At 35.2% G+C, this 19828-nt stretch overlaps 1 protein-coding gene across 1 annotated transcript in view; it reads right to left on the reverse strand.

Moving 5' to 3' along the window:
* ATP9B (ATPase phospholipid transporting 9B (putative)) overlaps positions 1-19828 on the reverse strand; it is a 150929-nt gene that overhangs the window by 65716 nt on the left and 65385 nt on the right. The window contains exons 9-11 of the mRNA XM_071450698.1: positions 14356-14436; positions 7795-7870; positions 751-827 (exon numbers count right to left, since the gene is read on the reverse strand). Of these exons, the coding sequence (XP_071306799.1) occupies positions 751-827; positions 7795-7870; positions 14356-14436 (234 nt within the window). The remainder of the gene's footprint in view (positions 1-750; positions 828-7794; positions 7871-14355; positions 14437-19828) is intronic.

Here is a 19828-nt window from a genome sequence, read left to right on the forward strand (position 1 = left end):
ATGAATGGCGTGAAAATGGCAACCTGTCATTGATGATTTTTTTTCTAAACCTCTTGCAATATTTTTTTCCTTTCTTAATATAATTATCTTACTAAACACAGGTCTAGGTTGTAAGGTACAGCCCACAGCTGAAGTTCTTTTTCTTTAAAATTGAGAGTGCTTCCCAACTTACATTAGAAACATTACTGATTAAATGAAGAGCTATTTGCTTTGTTTAGACCTGAAAGAATCTTGTACAGAGGGAAGTACTGAAACCTCTGGTATCTTCTTGACAGAAAAATCTCTTGAAAATGTTTTAATTGCTTGCAAAAATCCCTGAAAGACTGCTCTGGGCAGTGACAGGAACATCAATTATCTTGTTCTACCACCACTGGTAGCCTGAATAAACTTTAGTATTCTGTTATAAACACTCCTTAAAACTACTGTTTACCTTTAGCCAAATACTGTACAGTAAAATAATCTGGGAGAAGTGAAAATTAATATTTAGCTGTGAGACAGAATTATAAAGGTCTGAAGATGAACACTGATACTTCAAAGGCAAATGCCCACATTACCACCTGTAATACTCCTAGCTAAAGGAAGAATAATTTTACTTTCAAAAGGAGACTGTGGCAGACTGTACCAAAATTCAAGGCAGCGCACACATGAAACATACCACAGCAAAAGCTTTTAGGTTTTTGGGTTTAGGTACATCTCTTTTTAAGTCTTCTGAGAACAGAATCTGGCAATTCCAGAGTAAGACTAACTTACCTTATTTTTTGGATTGGATGTGTTCATTACACTTCGTGTTTCCTTGCCTGTGTAAATAACAACACCAATTACAGTTCCTGAAAAACAAACAAAATCCCAGAGGTGTCAGGTAAATGAGAGATGTTCCCAAATTACAACTTGCACTAATTTAGTTCCTTAAATAAATCAAATGTATGAAAAAAAACCCCAATATTTCTGCATAACACTGTGAGTGCTGATTTTCAGAATGTAAAATGAAGAATTATTTTAACTTCTGCAATAAACACCCGTAAAGATGATAACATGCTTTCCTTGTTTTTTATGGAAACAATACTTCCAATGGAGCTCGTTAGAAACTTGTATTTGAATTTAAAATTTCCTCCAGCTGTTTTCAGAAGTTAGGACAGCATAAATAACTGCAGAGTGAATAAAAAATTAGTAAAGTGGGGCTGAACACATCACACACCAACTGCCTGCCACCTGTGCCATCTATAACAAAGTAAAATCTGGTTCAGCCAATTAATTACTTTGATAGAGTGTTATACAGAAATATTATCTTCATTAGCTAATAAACATCTTAATTTTTAAATTATTTTTAGCCAATTTTTACAGCATCATATAGGAAAATCTGGCTTCAGCATCACTAAATAAATTTTTATATTAAAAAAATTCTTTTATTAATATGTTACATAACACTTTCTAGCATAAAAAACTCCCCTTATTTCTATTACTTCATAAGGTAACCTGAAATGGCTTTATGGCAGTACAACCAATAACATGATTTTTTTTGGGGTCACTATGATATGAAGAAATAATAAACATAACTATTAAAAAACTGCCTACTCAGGAAACTTCTTAAAAAAGGAGAAGTATTACATGTTTGTCTGACATTAACCTTATTTGTCTTTGGCAATTAGAACCTCATATAAGATCTGCTATCACTTCTCTTGTAGTGTAACAGGTTGTAAAAAATTGAAGAAACTCCCAAAGACAAAAATGACGATAGTGAAAGATGTTTGCATTAAAGATGTCTGCATTTACTCAAAAATAAGAATGTATCCTGGTTTAACCCCAAGCAACTAAATTTTATGCAGCTGTTCACTCACTTCCTCCCCAGAGCACCAATGACAGGATGGCAAGGAGGATAAGGAAAAAAAAAATTAAAAAGAAAACAAAACCAACAAAACAAAACAAAAAAATCTCATCACAACTCATGGATTGAGCTAAGAATTGTTTAATGACTGAAACAAAGTAAACATAACAGCCATAGTAGTAATACTTCTGATAATATTAATGATTATAAATATTGTAATGAGGAGGAAAAAATGCAAAAAAAACCCAAAAACAAAACCAACCAACCAAACACCAAACCCCACCTCCCCCGAAAAGAAAACAAAGACCCAAGTGAAACAAGTGATGCATAGTACCATTGCTCATGTCCACTGATCAATGCCCAGGCCACCCCAAAGTTCCTCCAATAGTCACTAATCCATAATTTCTGAACCCTTTCTACTGTCTCCAACCAATGTCGACATATCCCTTTGGGGCACTTTATTTTGGAGTGATCCTGAGCTGACCTGTGTCCAATAGTCAGAACGTATTGGACAATACGCTTCAGGGAATCTCTTCCTGCACACTCCAGCAACCTCTGCTTTCAAAGGTATTGAGTTCAGTAGAAGTTGGGAGGACTCTGCATTCCAGATGGCACATTTCTAAAAAGCTTCACCTGGCTGCTGCAGCTCAGAAAAACAAACTGTCCTACTTATCTCATATTTTGTTCCTTGAAAAGTTGGTTTAAAAGGTGAAGGTCAGATAAATTCCATTTTGACGACAGAACTTAGAGCAGAATTTTGGTTAGATCTGACTAAGCTGCTGCTTATAACAAGTCATTGATCTTAGATTTTAAACTTTCTGACATCAGCACAGTATCAGTGATAACTAAGTGTTCCTTAAATCTGAAGTACATTGGTGTAGGGAACTCTATCTGTAGTTTTACTGCTGTCCCACAGTGGCTGCAGCAGGGACAGTTCTGGTGTCCAACAACAGGAACTGAATCCAATCTGAGATTTCTGAAAGCACAGCTGTACTGCAAGCCTCAGCTTACAAAAAGCACCAACTCCTGTATGACTATGTACGGGGCCTCCGCAAACTGGCTCTCCTACACTGGGCAATCACTGATAGGTATGGGTGGAGTGCTTAATGATGGGGAGAGAAGTTAGGACATACCACTAGAAAAAATATGGGCCTAGAAAAAAAAAAGAAAAGCAGACTTGTGATAGCCAGGCATACTCTGAGACCTGGGTGTGATGATACCAATTTTGGTATCTCTCAAGCATACATCTTCACTCTGTGAACTATAGAAAAACCAGGGTGTGCTCAAATTAAAGTCATAGGTAGGAGTTGGCAGAAAATACTGCTGTGCATTTATATAAATTGTTCTTATTTTATCTAAAGTGACTTCACAAGACTGACATCTGCCAAAATGATGATGCAATTTCATTAATACAAATCTTCTCTCAATAGGTATCTCAGCAGGTTTCTTAGAAAGCTTCATTATCTTGTTCAGCATTTGAACCACACTGATCATTACCACAAGTGGAGAACAATCAGCTAAAGTCCATACTGTAGTGGACTTTTTGAGGTTTTTTAAAATTTAACTGCTAACTGTCCTCTCTCCCTTTCTGAAATGAAACCTACCGAAGCTTTCATTAAGCACAAACACCACAGTCATTGATGCCACAAGCAGAAGCATCTGAAAGATAACTAATTTAATTGAAGATAAACTAAGAGTTTTTCAGAAAACTCAGTGGTTTAAGTTACTTGCTTATATTTAGAAGTGTTTCTCCAGGGACAGTAGTTTTGCAAGTTTTCACTAACCAAAATTTCCTTTCCTTCAGGCACTGTTATTAATTCCACAGTGATAATACAGATATTAAGAAGGACAGAGACTCTGTGCCTTACTGTTACTTTTAAAAAACCTGCTAGAGTACTGCTTGTAAGCGGAAAACTCAGAATATTTTTTTCCTATCTCACTTATTAAAGAATAACTAAAGGATGACTGCATGCTTTGGACTTGAGAAAAAGGCTTTTGATTTTCATCCCTGCCAGAGGCTTCCTGTGTGATCCAGGCATATTAATCTTTGTCCTTTTTAGGGTTAGGATAAGCATCATAGAGACAGTCACCAGATCTCTGTCAGACCTTTACAGCAAAGGGCAAAAAGACCTGCAGATTGGATATCAGTAGGAATCTCCATTTAGATATCTAAACTATCCGTTTTGAAACTGGGTATATACTAGGTGCAGAAAATGGATTCCCCTTCCCCCCTCCCATTTAACTTATTGTTTTTTTGAGGGGTAAAGAGAAAAACTAAATCCAGGGAAGGTAAACACCTTCCAAATGCACAAATTTTAGTAACCTCACTCTTCTGAACATTATATTTTGATATAAAAAATGACATGGAATAGTTTATTCTTGAGTTTTTTGGAATGACACAATTTTGTTGAATCAGTTTTTTGGTTTCCAAAATTCATGAAGAAAACAAAAATGTCTTAAATTATAGCAAATACTTTTCTTGTCACTTCTACTGTTCTAGCAATACGTGCTTTTTTTTCTCTGTAGAATCCATTACTATAGTATTCTGATATTCTCATGAGCTTTTGTAATCTGCATTAAAGATGCAGTTGATAAGATTTCTTGAAACCGTTATACATTTAAATTTACTGTAACTGATCTGTGAAATAATTGATTTGTGGTCTCTTTCTTCTAGAATTGTCATGGCATCAGCAACCAGAGCTCAAGTTTTCTGAGGTATTCCCCACATAATTTCCCAAACACTTTTCCCAGCCTAACCTTGACCCTCTGCATCACCTTGACAAATAGCAATGGCATCTATCCTGGAGATAGTGGGCTATCCTACCTGATGCAATGTGGTTTTTGTAATGTATCAAAGAATTCTATCAGGAAATTCAGCATCTATTAATCATTGGGAGGGGAGCCCCCTCACCCAAAAATTGTCCTGTATGTCCTATACAAAACCATTTTAAAAATTAAATAAGGCTTTGTATCTGCAATTCAGGTACATATTCCTTTCCTGGGTGTAAGTGACGTAGCTCTCTCTGCTCCTGAGACTGACACCATCAGTCAGTAATATGTCAAGATAATAGTGCTAGGTTGACCCAGAACACTTTGTAACAACCTACAAGGGGTTGGAAAGGGCCTAACAGGGTCCCAGTGGGTCACAAATTTGCTTGGCTTAGTAACAGATGCTGTCCAGGCTGCTTAGAGAGCACTGGAGGGAACAGCCTTTCAAGCTAGACAATATTAAAGACTGTCATACTGAAGAGTCTTAGGGTAAATGAAGAGATGTACAGGAAACATTGCAGGGCAGAACTCTACCCTCCATTACCTGGACTCAGGCCTCAAATCCCCTTTCTTGAACCAAAGTGGAATAGTAATAGAATTATTAGGTTTGCACACAAAGGTCATAGACTTTTTCAGTGAAAAATACCAGTGGGTAACAGAACTGTGAACCTAGACAGTGAGGACACTGAAATCAGATACAAGTGTGGGTGAGGTAGCTGTCTACAGAGTAAGAAAACTGCACATTTTCATGTAATGCAGGCTGTATATTCTTCTGTTTTCATGGAATCCTAGTGTCACTTATGTATAGAAGCTGTGCACAAGCATATTCTTCCACTAGATTTTTCAGATATAATTAAGGGCTGTGACTGATTATACTAGGGGAGAGAATGCAGAGGCACCTGCAAACTTGTTTAGGCAGAACCCACCTTTGATATCCTTCCATGGCAGGTTTAAGCAAGTCAGCTTATGTATGTTTATAATGCAGTCAGACAGTGACCAGCATTTTTATTAAGATTTTCAGTTGTCACAAATCTTGGAAATTCAATTATTAAATCTACTTAAAAAAAAAAAAAAAAAAAAAAAAAAAAAAACCAAGCAAATTTAATTAGCTCAGCATCGTGTTCTAACTTAGTTATGTACATTCAACTTGGAAGTGAGATGGAAACAACTGAATGATGCATCAGTTATCAACCAGATCTAGAACATCTTAATTTTAACAAATTGCTAGATGTTTTACCTTATGGTCTTCCTCATGACTATATGCACAGTGTACCTCTAAGATCTTGTAAATGTCTTATTAGATAAGCAACAGACTGAAGGAAATAATTTCCTAGTTTTTGCTGAAGGGCTAATCCTATCAAATGCTAAAATTACATCCACACAGTTCCTGAGTAATTCTTAAGAACTGGATTTTTGCCCTACAGGACAATGAGTACTTACATGAGAGAAGCACATTACCATGGTATTAAATTGCAGTTAATACATGAAATGAGGTAAGTGAAATGAATGATATGCCAGAGGTTAGATATAATTAATGTCACAAAATCAGTTACTGAAGGAAATTATTTTTGTCTGGTATCTAAATTCAAGGTAACTTCTGTATGCACACCATGGCACAATTTTTAATTTCATGATCACATTATTTTTCCCTTCAGAAGGCGTTGCAGTCTTGAAGAGCCATTCAATATTTTTTACCTTGTATTGTTCAGTGAGTTTGCCTTTAGTCTGCCTTAAAGTCTTATTCCACTATTAAAAACTATGTCCCAACAAGAGAATGATTTTTTCCTATGTTTTTCCACTGCCATCATCAATAATGAGCTAATGTCCTTCATATATAATTAAACTTTCACAAGACCCCTCAGAAGTAAAAAACCTAAACTTATCCTAAAGTATAAATTTTACGGAGAACTGTTTTCATTAATATAGGTGCCAAATTTAGATAGCAGATCAAGAGCAATCAGTCAATAGCTACACTTCTAAACAAAATCATCTACCATGGAAATGAAAACATGAAAGCTTTCAATTAAAATTCAAATATACTGATTCAGAATTAAAGAGTTTGCAAATGCATACTCTTTGTTTGTAGTTTTCTTCCACACATAGATTTGAGGAAAAGGAAACTCAAACCAAGTTTATACTGTATTGAAATTTATAATTCATGAGAAGCATCTTTTTATACAAAGTTAAAGATCTCGGCTACCTAAGTTAAAAACCTGAGGACAACTTTAGGCATCATCCATTTGACCAAAGTTTATGAGAGAATAATTTTCCAGTGCAACAAACCAAACAACACTAAAAATCAAAGATCATGACTATCTTTTCAGCTCAGGAAAGGAGTGCTCAGTCACAGACTTCTTTTCCACCTCGTCAGAATTCATCTCTTCCCCACATACTTCCAGCAGGCCCCTCACTGATATAAGAAGTCTTCACAGTAGGGACTAATGTTCCAATTTAGCTGGAGATTCTTTAGTTCCTTTCCATTTCTTGGCTGTTTCTAATTGTTCCAATTTGCCATCTTAAATCCTAGTTCTCTTCAGAAATCATGCTCTCTCAATTCCTTATTCTCAGTCATCATGCAGAAGAATAACCACAGCCCTTTTGACCTCTCTTACATAGAGCGAAAATGAAAGAAAATAAATTTCTGCTCTAAAAACCAAAAAGTTACAATGGTTTTAAGTCTGAATAGAGCATCTAGGTATTAACGTGTACTCATTTATTATATCTGGGACATACATGAAATGGTAATAATATTTAGATCCCAATATTTTAAAATTACCTAACTTCGAAACTTATCTCTCTTTCTGATTAAGACTTTGCCTAATAGAAGATACTAATCACAGAGTATACATAGAAGAAAAGCTTCTAAATATGCAAAACTACCCTTGCTTTTCAGCAGGGAAAACCATCCACTGTGATTGAACAGAGCACCTTACAACTTAAAGCTTTAATTAAATCAAAAAGGTCAATGATGTCAGTGGGCTACAAAGGACTGTAATACTGAAAGATCAAAATTTAAGTTAAAAAACCCCCAAAGCTATTAAGGAAGATTAAAAATGTATGAAAATATTTAGAGCAGCATGATAATACCAATGGGAAGGCGGAAAAGCAAAAGTTTAATAGCCTGGAAGATAAAACTATTTTACAATGTGAAATATTGTAAATAGTATTTAAATACATTAGCAGCTTTGTATTGCAGCACTTACCTGAAGCAACAACAGTGCTTGCCCATAATGTATTTTCTATGCTTAGGCTTTCATGAACTGCAGGATCACTGTCTTCCTGTTAAAAATAAGAACAGCTAATAAGTGAATCACCATTACAAGAAATTAAGAACCATGTCATACCATCTGAATAGGATGCAAACAGGATGTTTGCATCCTTGTATCAATCACTGTATAATAGCATTCATTGCACATACACAGATAGAAAACATTGACTAAAAAGTGAAAAAATGTTTGAAGTTCATATTACTTCTATCCAATCATTCTAAAAGAACCAGTCAAAAGTCTTTTAAAAGTAACATATTCTTTTCCTCAGATGTATCAAACTGCAGAACAGTATGTTACAGCGTGCAGTTTAAGGTGAGTTAGGAACACTAACTCTCAAAAATTAACATCCTGTTCTGTATTTAAATCATGTAAAATTCTTACAGTAAGCTATGGTGATCATAATTTTGCACCTGATCAACATCATATAAACTTCAGGGAAAAATATTGCAACTTTTAAAATGAAACGTAGGCTTGTATTATCTTAGCACATGCTTACAAAATACATACTCCTTGGGAAAATACTTCCAATAGAAAACTGCTTCCATGATTACTTTAAACATCCCCTTTTTTTCCTCCCCTCTCTCCTCCCAAGCAATAATGATCTGCAGATCGTAAACAGACAATCTTTCATAATCAATTTGGAGCATGTACAGATTTGTTGCTCATTAGCAGCTGTGAAATGTGCTGTTTACAACTAAAGGAAACTTTAGGAGGTAGGATAATCAAGTGTATTTGATCAAATTACAGCTTGTAGCTAAACATTTTGCAAGAAAGGGGAGATGACATTTATCAAAGAAAGCAATATACATATTGTCAATAATCAAAACCTACTCCCATTTTTCATCTCTATTTTGAAATAAGCACCAAGCACAGGATGAGCTGCACAGAAATTTCTGTTTCTAAAAAAAGAAAAATCTCCAATTTAACACATAACTTTTTGTGCGTAGATCAAGAGATCCCAATATAGCAAGGGAACTATAGTTCTTACTCCCCTAAGTGAGGAAAAATTGTAATTTAGAAGGTATGGAGAACCAATCTGTCAAAAACAGAGGGGAAGAGAGGGAGATATGGAATTAGCCCTAAGAAGAAAACCACAAATTTTGAATCAAGACTTATATTCTGATGATCTTGGGATTAGCTCAGTTGGTTAGGGCATGGTGCTAATTATGCCAAGGTTATGCCTTCAATCCCCATTATGAGTCACTAACTAAGATTTGGATTTGATGATCGTTGTGGGTCCCTTACAATTCAGAATTCACAGAATATTCTGTGAAAAATCATCAAGATTTTTCTATAAGATAGAAAGTTCTATAAGATCAGCCTAAATTAAGAAAAAGGAGAATTATTTTTTGATTCTTACCTCAGGTATTAGTACTGCAAGAATTATTTGCTATACTCCTACATCTTAATACTTAGATTCCTGGTTTGATTTACAATTGTTCCCAAATTATTTGGGTTCTGTGATTATTTCTTTTGTTTATTCCAAATAGAAATTAAAAATAATTGGAAAATGTTTAAATAGAGCAATAAGGGAGGTCAACATAGCTTCCAGACTAGATATGACTAAATAAACCTGACTTCTAATGGGGAATATGACAGACATCTATGAAACAAGCACATAAAAAGAGAGGATCGATACTGCTTATTTTTACCAAAGAAGAAAGAAGTCATAAATAAAGTCAACAAAATTGAAACAACAGGTAGTCATTCTTAAATATATACTTAGCCTGTGTAACTTCCTCCAATTTCAATATTAAAAGGTTACACACATTCAAGGGTGAACTGGGTAAGTTTAGAGAAGGAAAATTCATTGCAAGTGAATTTACTTACAGAAAACAGCTCTGACTCTTACAGCTCTTCATTTACTTACAGAAAACAGCTCTAACTCAGGAAATTTCCCACATCTTGTGTTAAGAAACAGGTGGCTCTTTTGAGGAGGAACTACTTTGTCCTTACTCTAGTTGTATTCTGCTTCCCAGCACTCTGCTTCTGGCTATTGCCAAGAACAGGATACTAAGCCAGGTAAATCCTTTGTTTTCCCTTATTCTTCAGTTAGCAGACTGTAAGACTGAATTATGAAACTCTTCCATATTACAAGAAGAAATCAAAAGCCCTGCAATGATTGTAGAGAGCTGACAACAGGGTTAAGAAAAAATCACTTGTTCAATGTCTAACACTGCTACAAGATTTAGTGAAATACCTTCTTTTAGGTCATTCAAAATAATGAGCTCTCTCTCTTTCCACTCATGCTCATCCACAGAAGGGTCTGCCAATCCCTTATCTTCTGCTTATTTCATTATGATACTTTCATGTATTTGCCCTCATATTTGCCCACATTATGAACTCACCTAACATTTTCAGGTTTCTACATACAGTTCATTCCATTTCCAAAATATCACACCTTCCATGCCCAATCAGATGATGACTTACCCTTATTTTTCTTTTGTCCTAAGTTACTCAAATGAAAAATACACGGTGTACTTAAGGGTTATGAGTTTAGTTGTTTCACACTATTTTTATTTGTACTTCTAGAGAGACAGTAGGGGTAGATGAAGCAGGGAAGGACAAGAACTGCAATTCTTGAGTGAGATCAGACCTGTGTTAAGGAGATATGTCTGCAAATCTTCTGACACTAACAGAACAATGTATGTTTTGGGTTAAATGAAATCCATCACTCACTCTCATAGCAGAAATTTGACATATAAGGGCTTCTTTGTCCAGCTGACAAAGTTTCCACTTAAGGTTTGCTGGGTTGAATTTCATTTGGCAGCTGTATGTTTCTTTGTCTTTGAGTTCTGAATTAAGTTCATTACCAGAATAGTGGAGTTCAGTATTATATTCAAGCTTCATATTCAGGCTCAGTTTTTTAATCTGTGAGCAGCATTGATCATAGAGGTTTAAATTGTCTATAGTTTCTTTTCAGAAATTAGTCTGCAGCTCATGCATGTGCAGTGAGAAAGGAAAGATGAACAGTGAAATAAAAATTGAATACAACCCATTTTCAGTCCTTTCATTATTAATTTCATAAAGTCCTTTCATGCAGTCATAATACAGCTGACCAAGGATCATGACAAATTTCAAGGAGTCATTCAAAAAATTTCAAAGCTATAATTTTTTAGAAATTTTTGTAAATAACAAGAGAGGTCTTTGAGACGAAATCCCTAATCCTTGAGTGAACCAGTGTACCACTTCTATTTGACCTTTTCTATCTCTCTTCCTGCATGACAGGAAGCAGTACAACAACCCCCATCAACTTTTGTAGGAAAGTGGAATACACATTAATTTACTTGAATCACTGAAAGAGATTCCTTCTCCAACCCAACCCCACAGTTAATTTTTCTGGCTATGTTCCTTTTACTGGCATGTGTTTTGGACAGGGTTTCAGGTTCAGATTAGGCTCCATACAGATCAGCTCCCTAGTCAAGTTGTCTGTATAGTTGTTACTGCTGGCGTAAAGGAAGGGGAGTCAAAAGGAATTCCAAAACATAATGCCATTCTCTTCAGTAGTAACATAAAAGTAAGCCAGATTGAAGTGAACACAACCTTTGCTTTAAAACAGGTAATTCTTTACCAAACATGAATGAAAAAAGTGACTTTATGTTCTCTCTACTAAAATGCAAGGCATATCCAAGAAAACATCTGTATAATTAGCATCAGGCCAGAGATTCTACTCATAAATGAATAAAGCTACATGCACCAGGTTTTACATCAGGGTATGTTTATTTTAAGCATCAAACAAGATGCAATATTGTAAAAAATGATATATATTATACAATATAGTTCTGTACCATATGAAAGAAAAAGATTATTGAAGTAGTTGAACCAAACTCAATGACATTTGTTTTCTAAGATTGCTATTAGAATCTAAAAAAATTAAGATATATTTCCAAAGTAAATGAAGAGACTATGGGGACAGAACAGAGCTGCAATATAGAAGAAATAAAAGGAAAATATTCTCAAGGGAATAGTGAAAGTAACCCCCAAATTTAAACAAGAAATAGCCAAGGTTAAAAGCAAGAGAGACTCTCCATGATCCTATACAGAAGTAAGTAAAGGTTAAATAATACTGGCTATGCTAATACACACTGATGTAATGCTCTAGAATACTCTTTAGGCTCTAACTGGTGAAACTTGGTTAAGAAGTATGGTTACCTTTTATTGTCTTTTTACAGAATTTCAGCATTAATAAAATTGCTCCCTCATTTACCAAGCTTTCAGAGGAGCATCAGACAGAAGAGAAACTCTAGTAGTTATATCTGTTTACATCCTTGTTCTGTACACCACTATTTAAAAATAAGCCCAGCAAAGACATGGATGATGCCCTCACAACAAATAAAACTATCTCATAAATTTCCACAAAACACTAATTTAGCTCATCTATTGTTTTTTGATAGTCTGTCTATCAAATGTGAAAGGAGGAGAGGAAATAATTTATGCCATTATTCAAGGGTCAGACATGATCATGCAAGGACACACACTCACTTTCATGCACTGACTGCATATCCAAAATCTATGGTGAACAATGGAAAAACACACCAAAATCTACGGAGAACAATGGAAAACAGGTTCATGTGAAGCTAGCAGATATCACTAGAGTACAGCAAAGCTTTTATGCCTCCTGACATGATTATGCAGGTGTTCTGCAAAATATATCTTCTGACAGCTCCCAGGTTTTTTGTGGATAGATTTGTACTTAGACCTTGCTTGCTCATAAAAACTCCAGCATTGTGCTACCAAGTTTCTGGTTTGTTTTATGGACACATACTTTTTGAAATTATCTAAGTTTCTCTTTTACATTGTTAGTACTCTGTCTCCATAATGGGGGGAAAAAAGAAAAAGAAAAATCAATGTGCTATTACCCTGTCAACCTGCCCTTGCAAGAATTCTTTGAACATCAATGCTTAAGTAGAAAAAATGTATGCATTAGCATCACTAAGCACACTAATTTTTTTTGCTTTAACATAAAATAGAAATTAGATGCAAGAACTGATTTATTGTAAGAAGCAAGGGCTCACAGCAAAAGCAGAAAGATAAATCAGTAAACGAGTGTCCTAAAACAGCATTTCACAATGCAGAAGGTATACCACTAACAAAACCCAACCTATGAAAAATCTCTAGTGTGATTCACTGTGAACCAAATTTGAGGGCAATGCCCTCTGATGCTTTAAATTGAACACAGAAGTTCAGTTTAAGCTATCCTGGCTAGTGAAGCACTCAAAAAAAACATATATGCAATCCTGAAACCATAAAATGCACCACAGTTATTTACACACACTGGGATATTTGAATCATACAGCTCTTATGACGTGTACAAACAGAACCCACAACACAAATTACTGTGATGATTTCCCAATGTCTCAATTACTTACACCAGAGTTGTTAAAAAGATTCCAAAGAGTTCAATATATATGTAGGAAATTACACACTTAGCCACTGAGAGGAATAATATGAATTTACAGCTGTTAATAGAAGTTTCATTTGGACAATTGGTCAAGACAAGGTTTAAGTAAACACTGCTGCTTACTGCTTTAGAAGGTGTGAACAAATGACATTTAGTTTGTAGGCAGCATGGACTATGGAACCAGTATAAATTGGTCTTCAAGAGCCAGCAACTGCAATATCTCATTCATCAGTGTATTTACAATTGTGAACTGGAATTTCAATTACAAAACAAAATCTATTACCAATTTGAGTCACGGGGAAAAAACCCTTCTCTTTACCTCCCCAGCAGTTAATTCTCTCATATTATTTTAGAAACAAACTATCAAGAGGAATGAGTCTAACACCACTGAGTTTGGCTGAAACAAACAGAATAATCATTATATCTGCTAACATACTGCTACAAAACTGTAAATCTATTAAAAAAAAAAAAAGAATTACTACCTATTAGGACACTGCTTTAAAAGGCCAACTTTAGCAGGCCACCTTTTGAAAACAACAGAAACAAGACATAGATATTATTGCATTGTTATTTTCATAATTAGTTTTGAATATAATTATCTGTGGAGAAGAGATTCAATACAAAGCCCCCATAAGTAGCTTTTAGCTTTTTTTACATTTTGAGAAAACTGAACTTTAGAAGTACAGCAGAAATACTGTTAAACAAGGCACACTTTTACTGCACATAAACTAGCAGATACATTGTCTCAGGCTACTGCTATTATTCAACTTGTCAGTTTTTGACATATATGAACAATACATCAGATGCCTGGAAACAGTATACTGCTCACAAAGAGTTTCACATAAAAATTAAAGTTATGTCAATCAACAAATATTCAACTCTCCAATTCAGATTTTTTCAGATATTCTTTATGCATTAGTTTTCCGCCATACATGTTTAACAGGATATTTTTTATATGAAGTATTGCCATGGCAGGATCATAGGAAAAAATACTGCTCTAAAGTCAAGGAAAGCTCTGGTACAAAGTTGACACTACATGTAGGACTAAGGTATTAAAGAGGAAAGTAGAAAATTTATTTACATGGACTACTTACCCGTGTGAAAGTACCCTCAAAACTGTGGATATCCAGCTGTGGCTTCTGAGCATAAACATAAGCATTGATTGAAAAGAGATCCTGTAAAACAGAATAATGTATTTACTATTACTTAAATATAATCTTTTATTTTGAAGACCTGGTAAAGAATCCAGTTTATGACCCTCACCGACCCACCCCAAACTAAGCTCACACAACTTTTACCCAACTAATAAACATGGTATTTTTTTCCAGTACATCTTGCTATAGAGGAATCACTTTCAAGATGATATCCTTAATGTGTTGATAGTTCAAAAACTAAACTGTTTTACATTTATGAGCTAGATATTTTTATCTAATTTATTTTAACAGCCCCATTTTAATTAATAATAGTGTAATCTTACAATATTTTCCAGTTATTTGTCTTTTTCAAAATAAAGTGGGGGAGGGAGGAGGGTTGATTTGTTTGTTGGTTGGGTTTTTTAATGAAACAGGAAAAAAATTACTTTTCCAGCAAGGACAAAGCCAACTGAGTACAAAAGACAACAATGAAATGAATTTGAGTTCTCTTGAATGCTCCAGCACCCCAGTAAAAACGCCACAAGAAAACCCTACCAGCTTCAGGAAAGCCTAACTACATCAACAGGATTACCCAACTCTTTAAACTCAGGGGTACATCAAAACTGTAGTCTGATAAAATTTGGTCTAATATATGTGGTACCACTACTCATGACAGCAAACAATACACAAATGTTCATACCCTAAAACTAAGAAGAATAGGAAACACCTAAGATAGTACAGTAGCAGCCTCTATAATCTATAAACAGATGGCAGTATATTATAAACAAAAGAAAAAAAAAACCCTAATAAATCTGATGATTGTTAGATCTTAAGAGTTGTCCCTAGAGGCCCAGGGAGGTTCACCTTAAAATTCTGAAACAATTATTTCATCAAATAATTGTTCTAAAACATGCACCTTCCACAGTAAAAATATTACAGACTACAACTGTGATAGAAAGGAATTTTTCAATCACAAAAGCAAATTCTTGGTGCTTTTTAGGTGATAAGAACCAACAGCAGCAAAGGGATTTCAAAAGGAGTTGACCATTTATGCATGAATACACAACAGTCCAATTTCTACTCTGGAGAGGAGCAGATGCTTGATACCAACTCCCAGTCAATCTAAGAATTCCAATCTCTGATCAAATGCAAGGTTGTACACCTTCCCACTCTATGAAGCACCTAATTATTTGGGTTATCTCCATCCCTTACTACCAGATGAATCTTGCAAAAGGCTAATCAAACACCATCTCTGGGGACCAAATTACATGGGTACAATACCCTGTTCATGCTAGCTAGAATGTGCTGCCTTTCAGAGCAGAATTAATTTTACAGCCTCTATTGAGGACATATAAACCACACCTTGGCACAAATGCTACTTTAAAAAGTAGGCCATTATTTTTTTCCCCATAATTTTCAATGTAAGAATGTTTCACAATTTGAACAGTAAAAAAAATTAACTAAAACTGCAACTGTCTATCTGTGTTAATGTCCTAAAGGCCAACATATTTCTATCCTGTATTATCTCTGATACAATGGCTAGATTGATGAATATCACTATATTTTTGCTTTTCATTATCAAAAAGAATGCTTTCTTAAAATCCAGTGTACATTTATGAAATATCTTTGACTTTAGTTTAAAAATGTGTAGCTCTATAAATAATAAATTGTTTATATTCTGCAGACAAGAAATCTCTCATAGCTTCCAAAAAAACTTTATATTTCATATGCTTTTTAAAACATGAATGAAATCTGAACACTGAATCTCACAACTTGTCTTTATCTTAAACCACTAGACATTTATTGAAGTCTATCACACAAAGTTCATTCATTGCACCCTTGTTCTTCCAACCTACTTTCAACGAGTTCACGAGAAATAATTCATATGAAACTAATACACATGTGGTGTCCTATATCTTCATCATTTACTTCTCTCCAATCTGTTATCACCTACAATTTAGCTAATCTAAGCTATTATGTGCTTTATTATGCAAGGAAAAATAAAGAGTCTCTCAGTAGTGGATAACAGAAGAAAACTAATACCACACACACGCTCATATACAATAAAAACTGCTAGTGAAATGCGTCAACTTCTCTCTTTTCAAAGAAGGCCTTAGTGGGAAGCAAAATTAAAATAAAAGAAAGTAGAAATATCTACCTTTTTAAAGTGAATTGGCATTCATACAGTAATATAGTTTCCTTGGTTCTAATCTATTTTTTTCTATTGTGATCTTCTCCTTTGTTTCATCTCAAATGTAAAAAAATTCTCTCTACCTATCTACATTCCTTTGGTGTCTTTTTATGTTTTAGTTCGCCTTTTTTATTTCTGATTTAACACCTAAATTTGTGTTTTCATTTTTTTTCTTTTTTGAATTTCAGCTGTGAAACAAACTTACTTACCTCTGTGAAAAACTGATATCTGCACATTATTGACACTCTGAAATGCTACAAGCTAGAACTGGCATAGTGTTCCAGAAGGGCATGGGGTTTTTTTGTAAAATAAAAAAAACCTATGCTCTGGGTGAAATCTAGGGTGTTATCCCATTGGCATTTAATTAATGAGTAGCAGAAAGACATAAAAGCATATAACTTGAGCTCAGTAGATTTCTGAAGTATTTTTTTCATTATTAGGATTAAGAAAAGAGTTAAAGATTCTTATTTGCTGTAGCCAAGTGTTCTGTACTCCAACTGGACACCATTCTCAGGCCAATAAAATATGTTAGTTTTATAATATGAGCTAAAGAAAGAAAAACTTGAAGAATTATACAGTTACAGAAGACAAATTTCCTATGAACTCCATTCAACAACCAAGAAAGGTTACTGTAATATAAAGATATTTTTTCACCAAGTGCTGCTTCTCCAGTATGAAAGCTCTGCATTTCTCCTCTCAATGTTTTGAAAGAAATTGTGAGGGTGACTTTAACAAGCAGACATCAATATTTGTAAGCAACACTACATGTAAATATAATTTCTGCTCACTAGGCAAGAAAAAATTACCCTGTTCAGTTATGTCATTGCTTTCCCTTATACAAAAGCAGGGGGAAAGGAAATTACCTTAAACAAAGGATTTGATTGTATTATTTTTAGAAAAGGCAACTACTTTTTATTAATGATTTAACTAATGGGGGATTTGTGAAACTCAGCTTCAGCAAAGACTTATTTTCATACTAATACATTGAACTGCTGATTCACTGAAGCCAAATAGTTTTACTGATACATTCAATAGAAACAGTATTCTACATCTAAAATTACATCACTTTTAGGATGCAATAAGGTCAAATGATCTCCTTTATTTTCTTACTCAAGACAAAAAACCACATTTGGGTGGGGACTGTAACAGTTCTAGATTAAAAAAACTATATGAAAGACTTGAATCTCAAGTAAAAAAATATTCTTATATAAGAGTAGTTGAGTTTTTCTTAAAAATTTATATACATTTAATTATCTCATACTTAATAATTGAGAAGAATGCATTTCAGTCTTCTACACTGCAAGTCAGAAAATGACTTTGTGATGGTATAATAATGAAAATGCTCTGTTTTGCATTTCACAATTTAAAAATCGCCACAGTTATCAATAACATAGAAAAATCTCCTCTATTAGGTCAAGGGCAACATTTGTTCACCTTACTTAAAGATCATTAAAATACATTCTTAATCATAACATGTAGTTCATTGCAAATAAAATTGCCTTTGGTTCAATAAAACTAATTAAATGTAAATGGCATTGTTTACTGCTGTATAGATCTTCTGATATAAATCAGCAAGTCACCATTTATTGAAAATTACAGTGACCTCACTGCTGTTAATAAATATAGCTGATCACACAAGCTAGAGAAGAATGCCTCAGAACTTGTGTATTGCCATAACTGTCTGACCTATAAGTATGAAACTGCAAGAAACCTAATCCAGGTGTTACCCTATTTGCTGCTCAGTCATCATTAAGGGACTTGCTGAAATTTTAATTCTCTTATCACATTAAGTGCTTTAGAAAGACAACAAAATCTGTACCGATCATCTTGGTGGTATCATCTGTTCTTTAAGAAAAGCTCTGAAGGTCTGCAGGTTTGTTTGTTCTGGGTGCCACAGTGCGTAGGATTACAGTGCTGCTCTGGTGACACGGCTGACAGCTCATGCCAATGCAAGATACTCACTCTCCTACCTGAAAGGAGGTTGCAGTGAGGTGGGGGTCAGATTCTTCTCCCAGGTAACAAGTGACAGGAGCAGAGGAAATGGCCCCAAGTTGCTCCAGGGGAAGTTTAGATTAGATCTTAGAAAAAATTTCTTCTCAGAAAGGATGGTCAGGCATTGGAACAGGTTGTCCAGGGAAGTGGTGGAATCACCATCCCTGAAAGTGTTCAAAAGGCATGTGGATGTGGCACTTGGGTATGCAGTTTATTTCTGAACACAGTGGAGCTGTTCACTGGATTCAACAGTCTTAGAGGTCTTTCACAGCCTTAATGACTATGTTTTTAAATAAAGAAATCAAAATGAGTGACAAATTTATTCTATCCAACACAACAGCTAACTATTCATAGTCTATTTTATGTTCAACTTGCATAAACTGTATTTTTAATTATTAAAAATATATTTCAATATGGAAGCATGAACTGTAAGTCTCAGCTTTGAAGTACATCACAAACGTGGAGAAGCCACTGTGGTAGGGATGTGCGATGAGTCTTGGGAGGCCACTGCGGGCAGAGGCTGGCCGGAATAATGTGATCCATCCAGTAACAGCCCAAAACGTCAGCCCAGGGGCAGAGAGGGCAGAGCCGCCGGGACTGAACCCCGCTGCCCTCGCTGGCACGGGCTCTGCCTGGGAGAAGCCGCCGGGTGCCGGCTCATCACATGGCCATAGGGATTTCACCTTGGGGCCCAGAGCTATGCTGCCCTGCCAAGCTGCCGCAGCGAGCCGGGAGGGCCGGGAGCTGGCAGGGGCACACCGGGAGCCCTGGGCTGCAGGTACGCACCGGCTGCAGTGCCAGACACGGCAGCTGGATGGGTCACGGCACGATACACCTGGTATTCGGTACAGGAAGCCCACTGTGTAACTATAACGAAATAATTCTGGGGACTACATTTTGACTTCCTGTAGGGCCCACATACAAATATAGCTTATAACTGTATTATAAAGCATAAAATTAAGCTGACAGTAAAATAGTTTCATAATGCTATTTTTTGTTAGTTTGGTATTCATAGCTTGCTTAGACCTCCATACCAATCTCTGAAGTTGTCTATCCACTGAGTTTCTTTACATGACTGACACTCCTGCATATCACTGTAATTTGAATAAAGGTAAAAAACATCTTTGCAGAAATCTAATTATTAATGTGCTTTTCTACAGGAATGGAAATAATGTTCCGTGATGGGCACTGAGCATCATTTTTTGTGACAGATATGAGAATCCCTTAAAAACCATTTACATTTGGGTTCAT

This window comes from Agelaius tricolor, unplaced genomic scaffold (genome assembly GCF_023055355.1).
Source record: "Agelaius tricolor isolate 1412-34295 unplaced genomic scaffold, bAgeTri1.0.p SCAF_2, whole genome shotgun sequence".
Lineage (NCBI taxonomy): Eukaryota > Metazoa > Chordata > Aves > Passeriformes > Icteridae > Agelaius > Agelaius tricolor.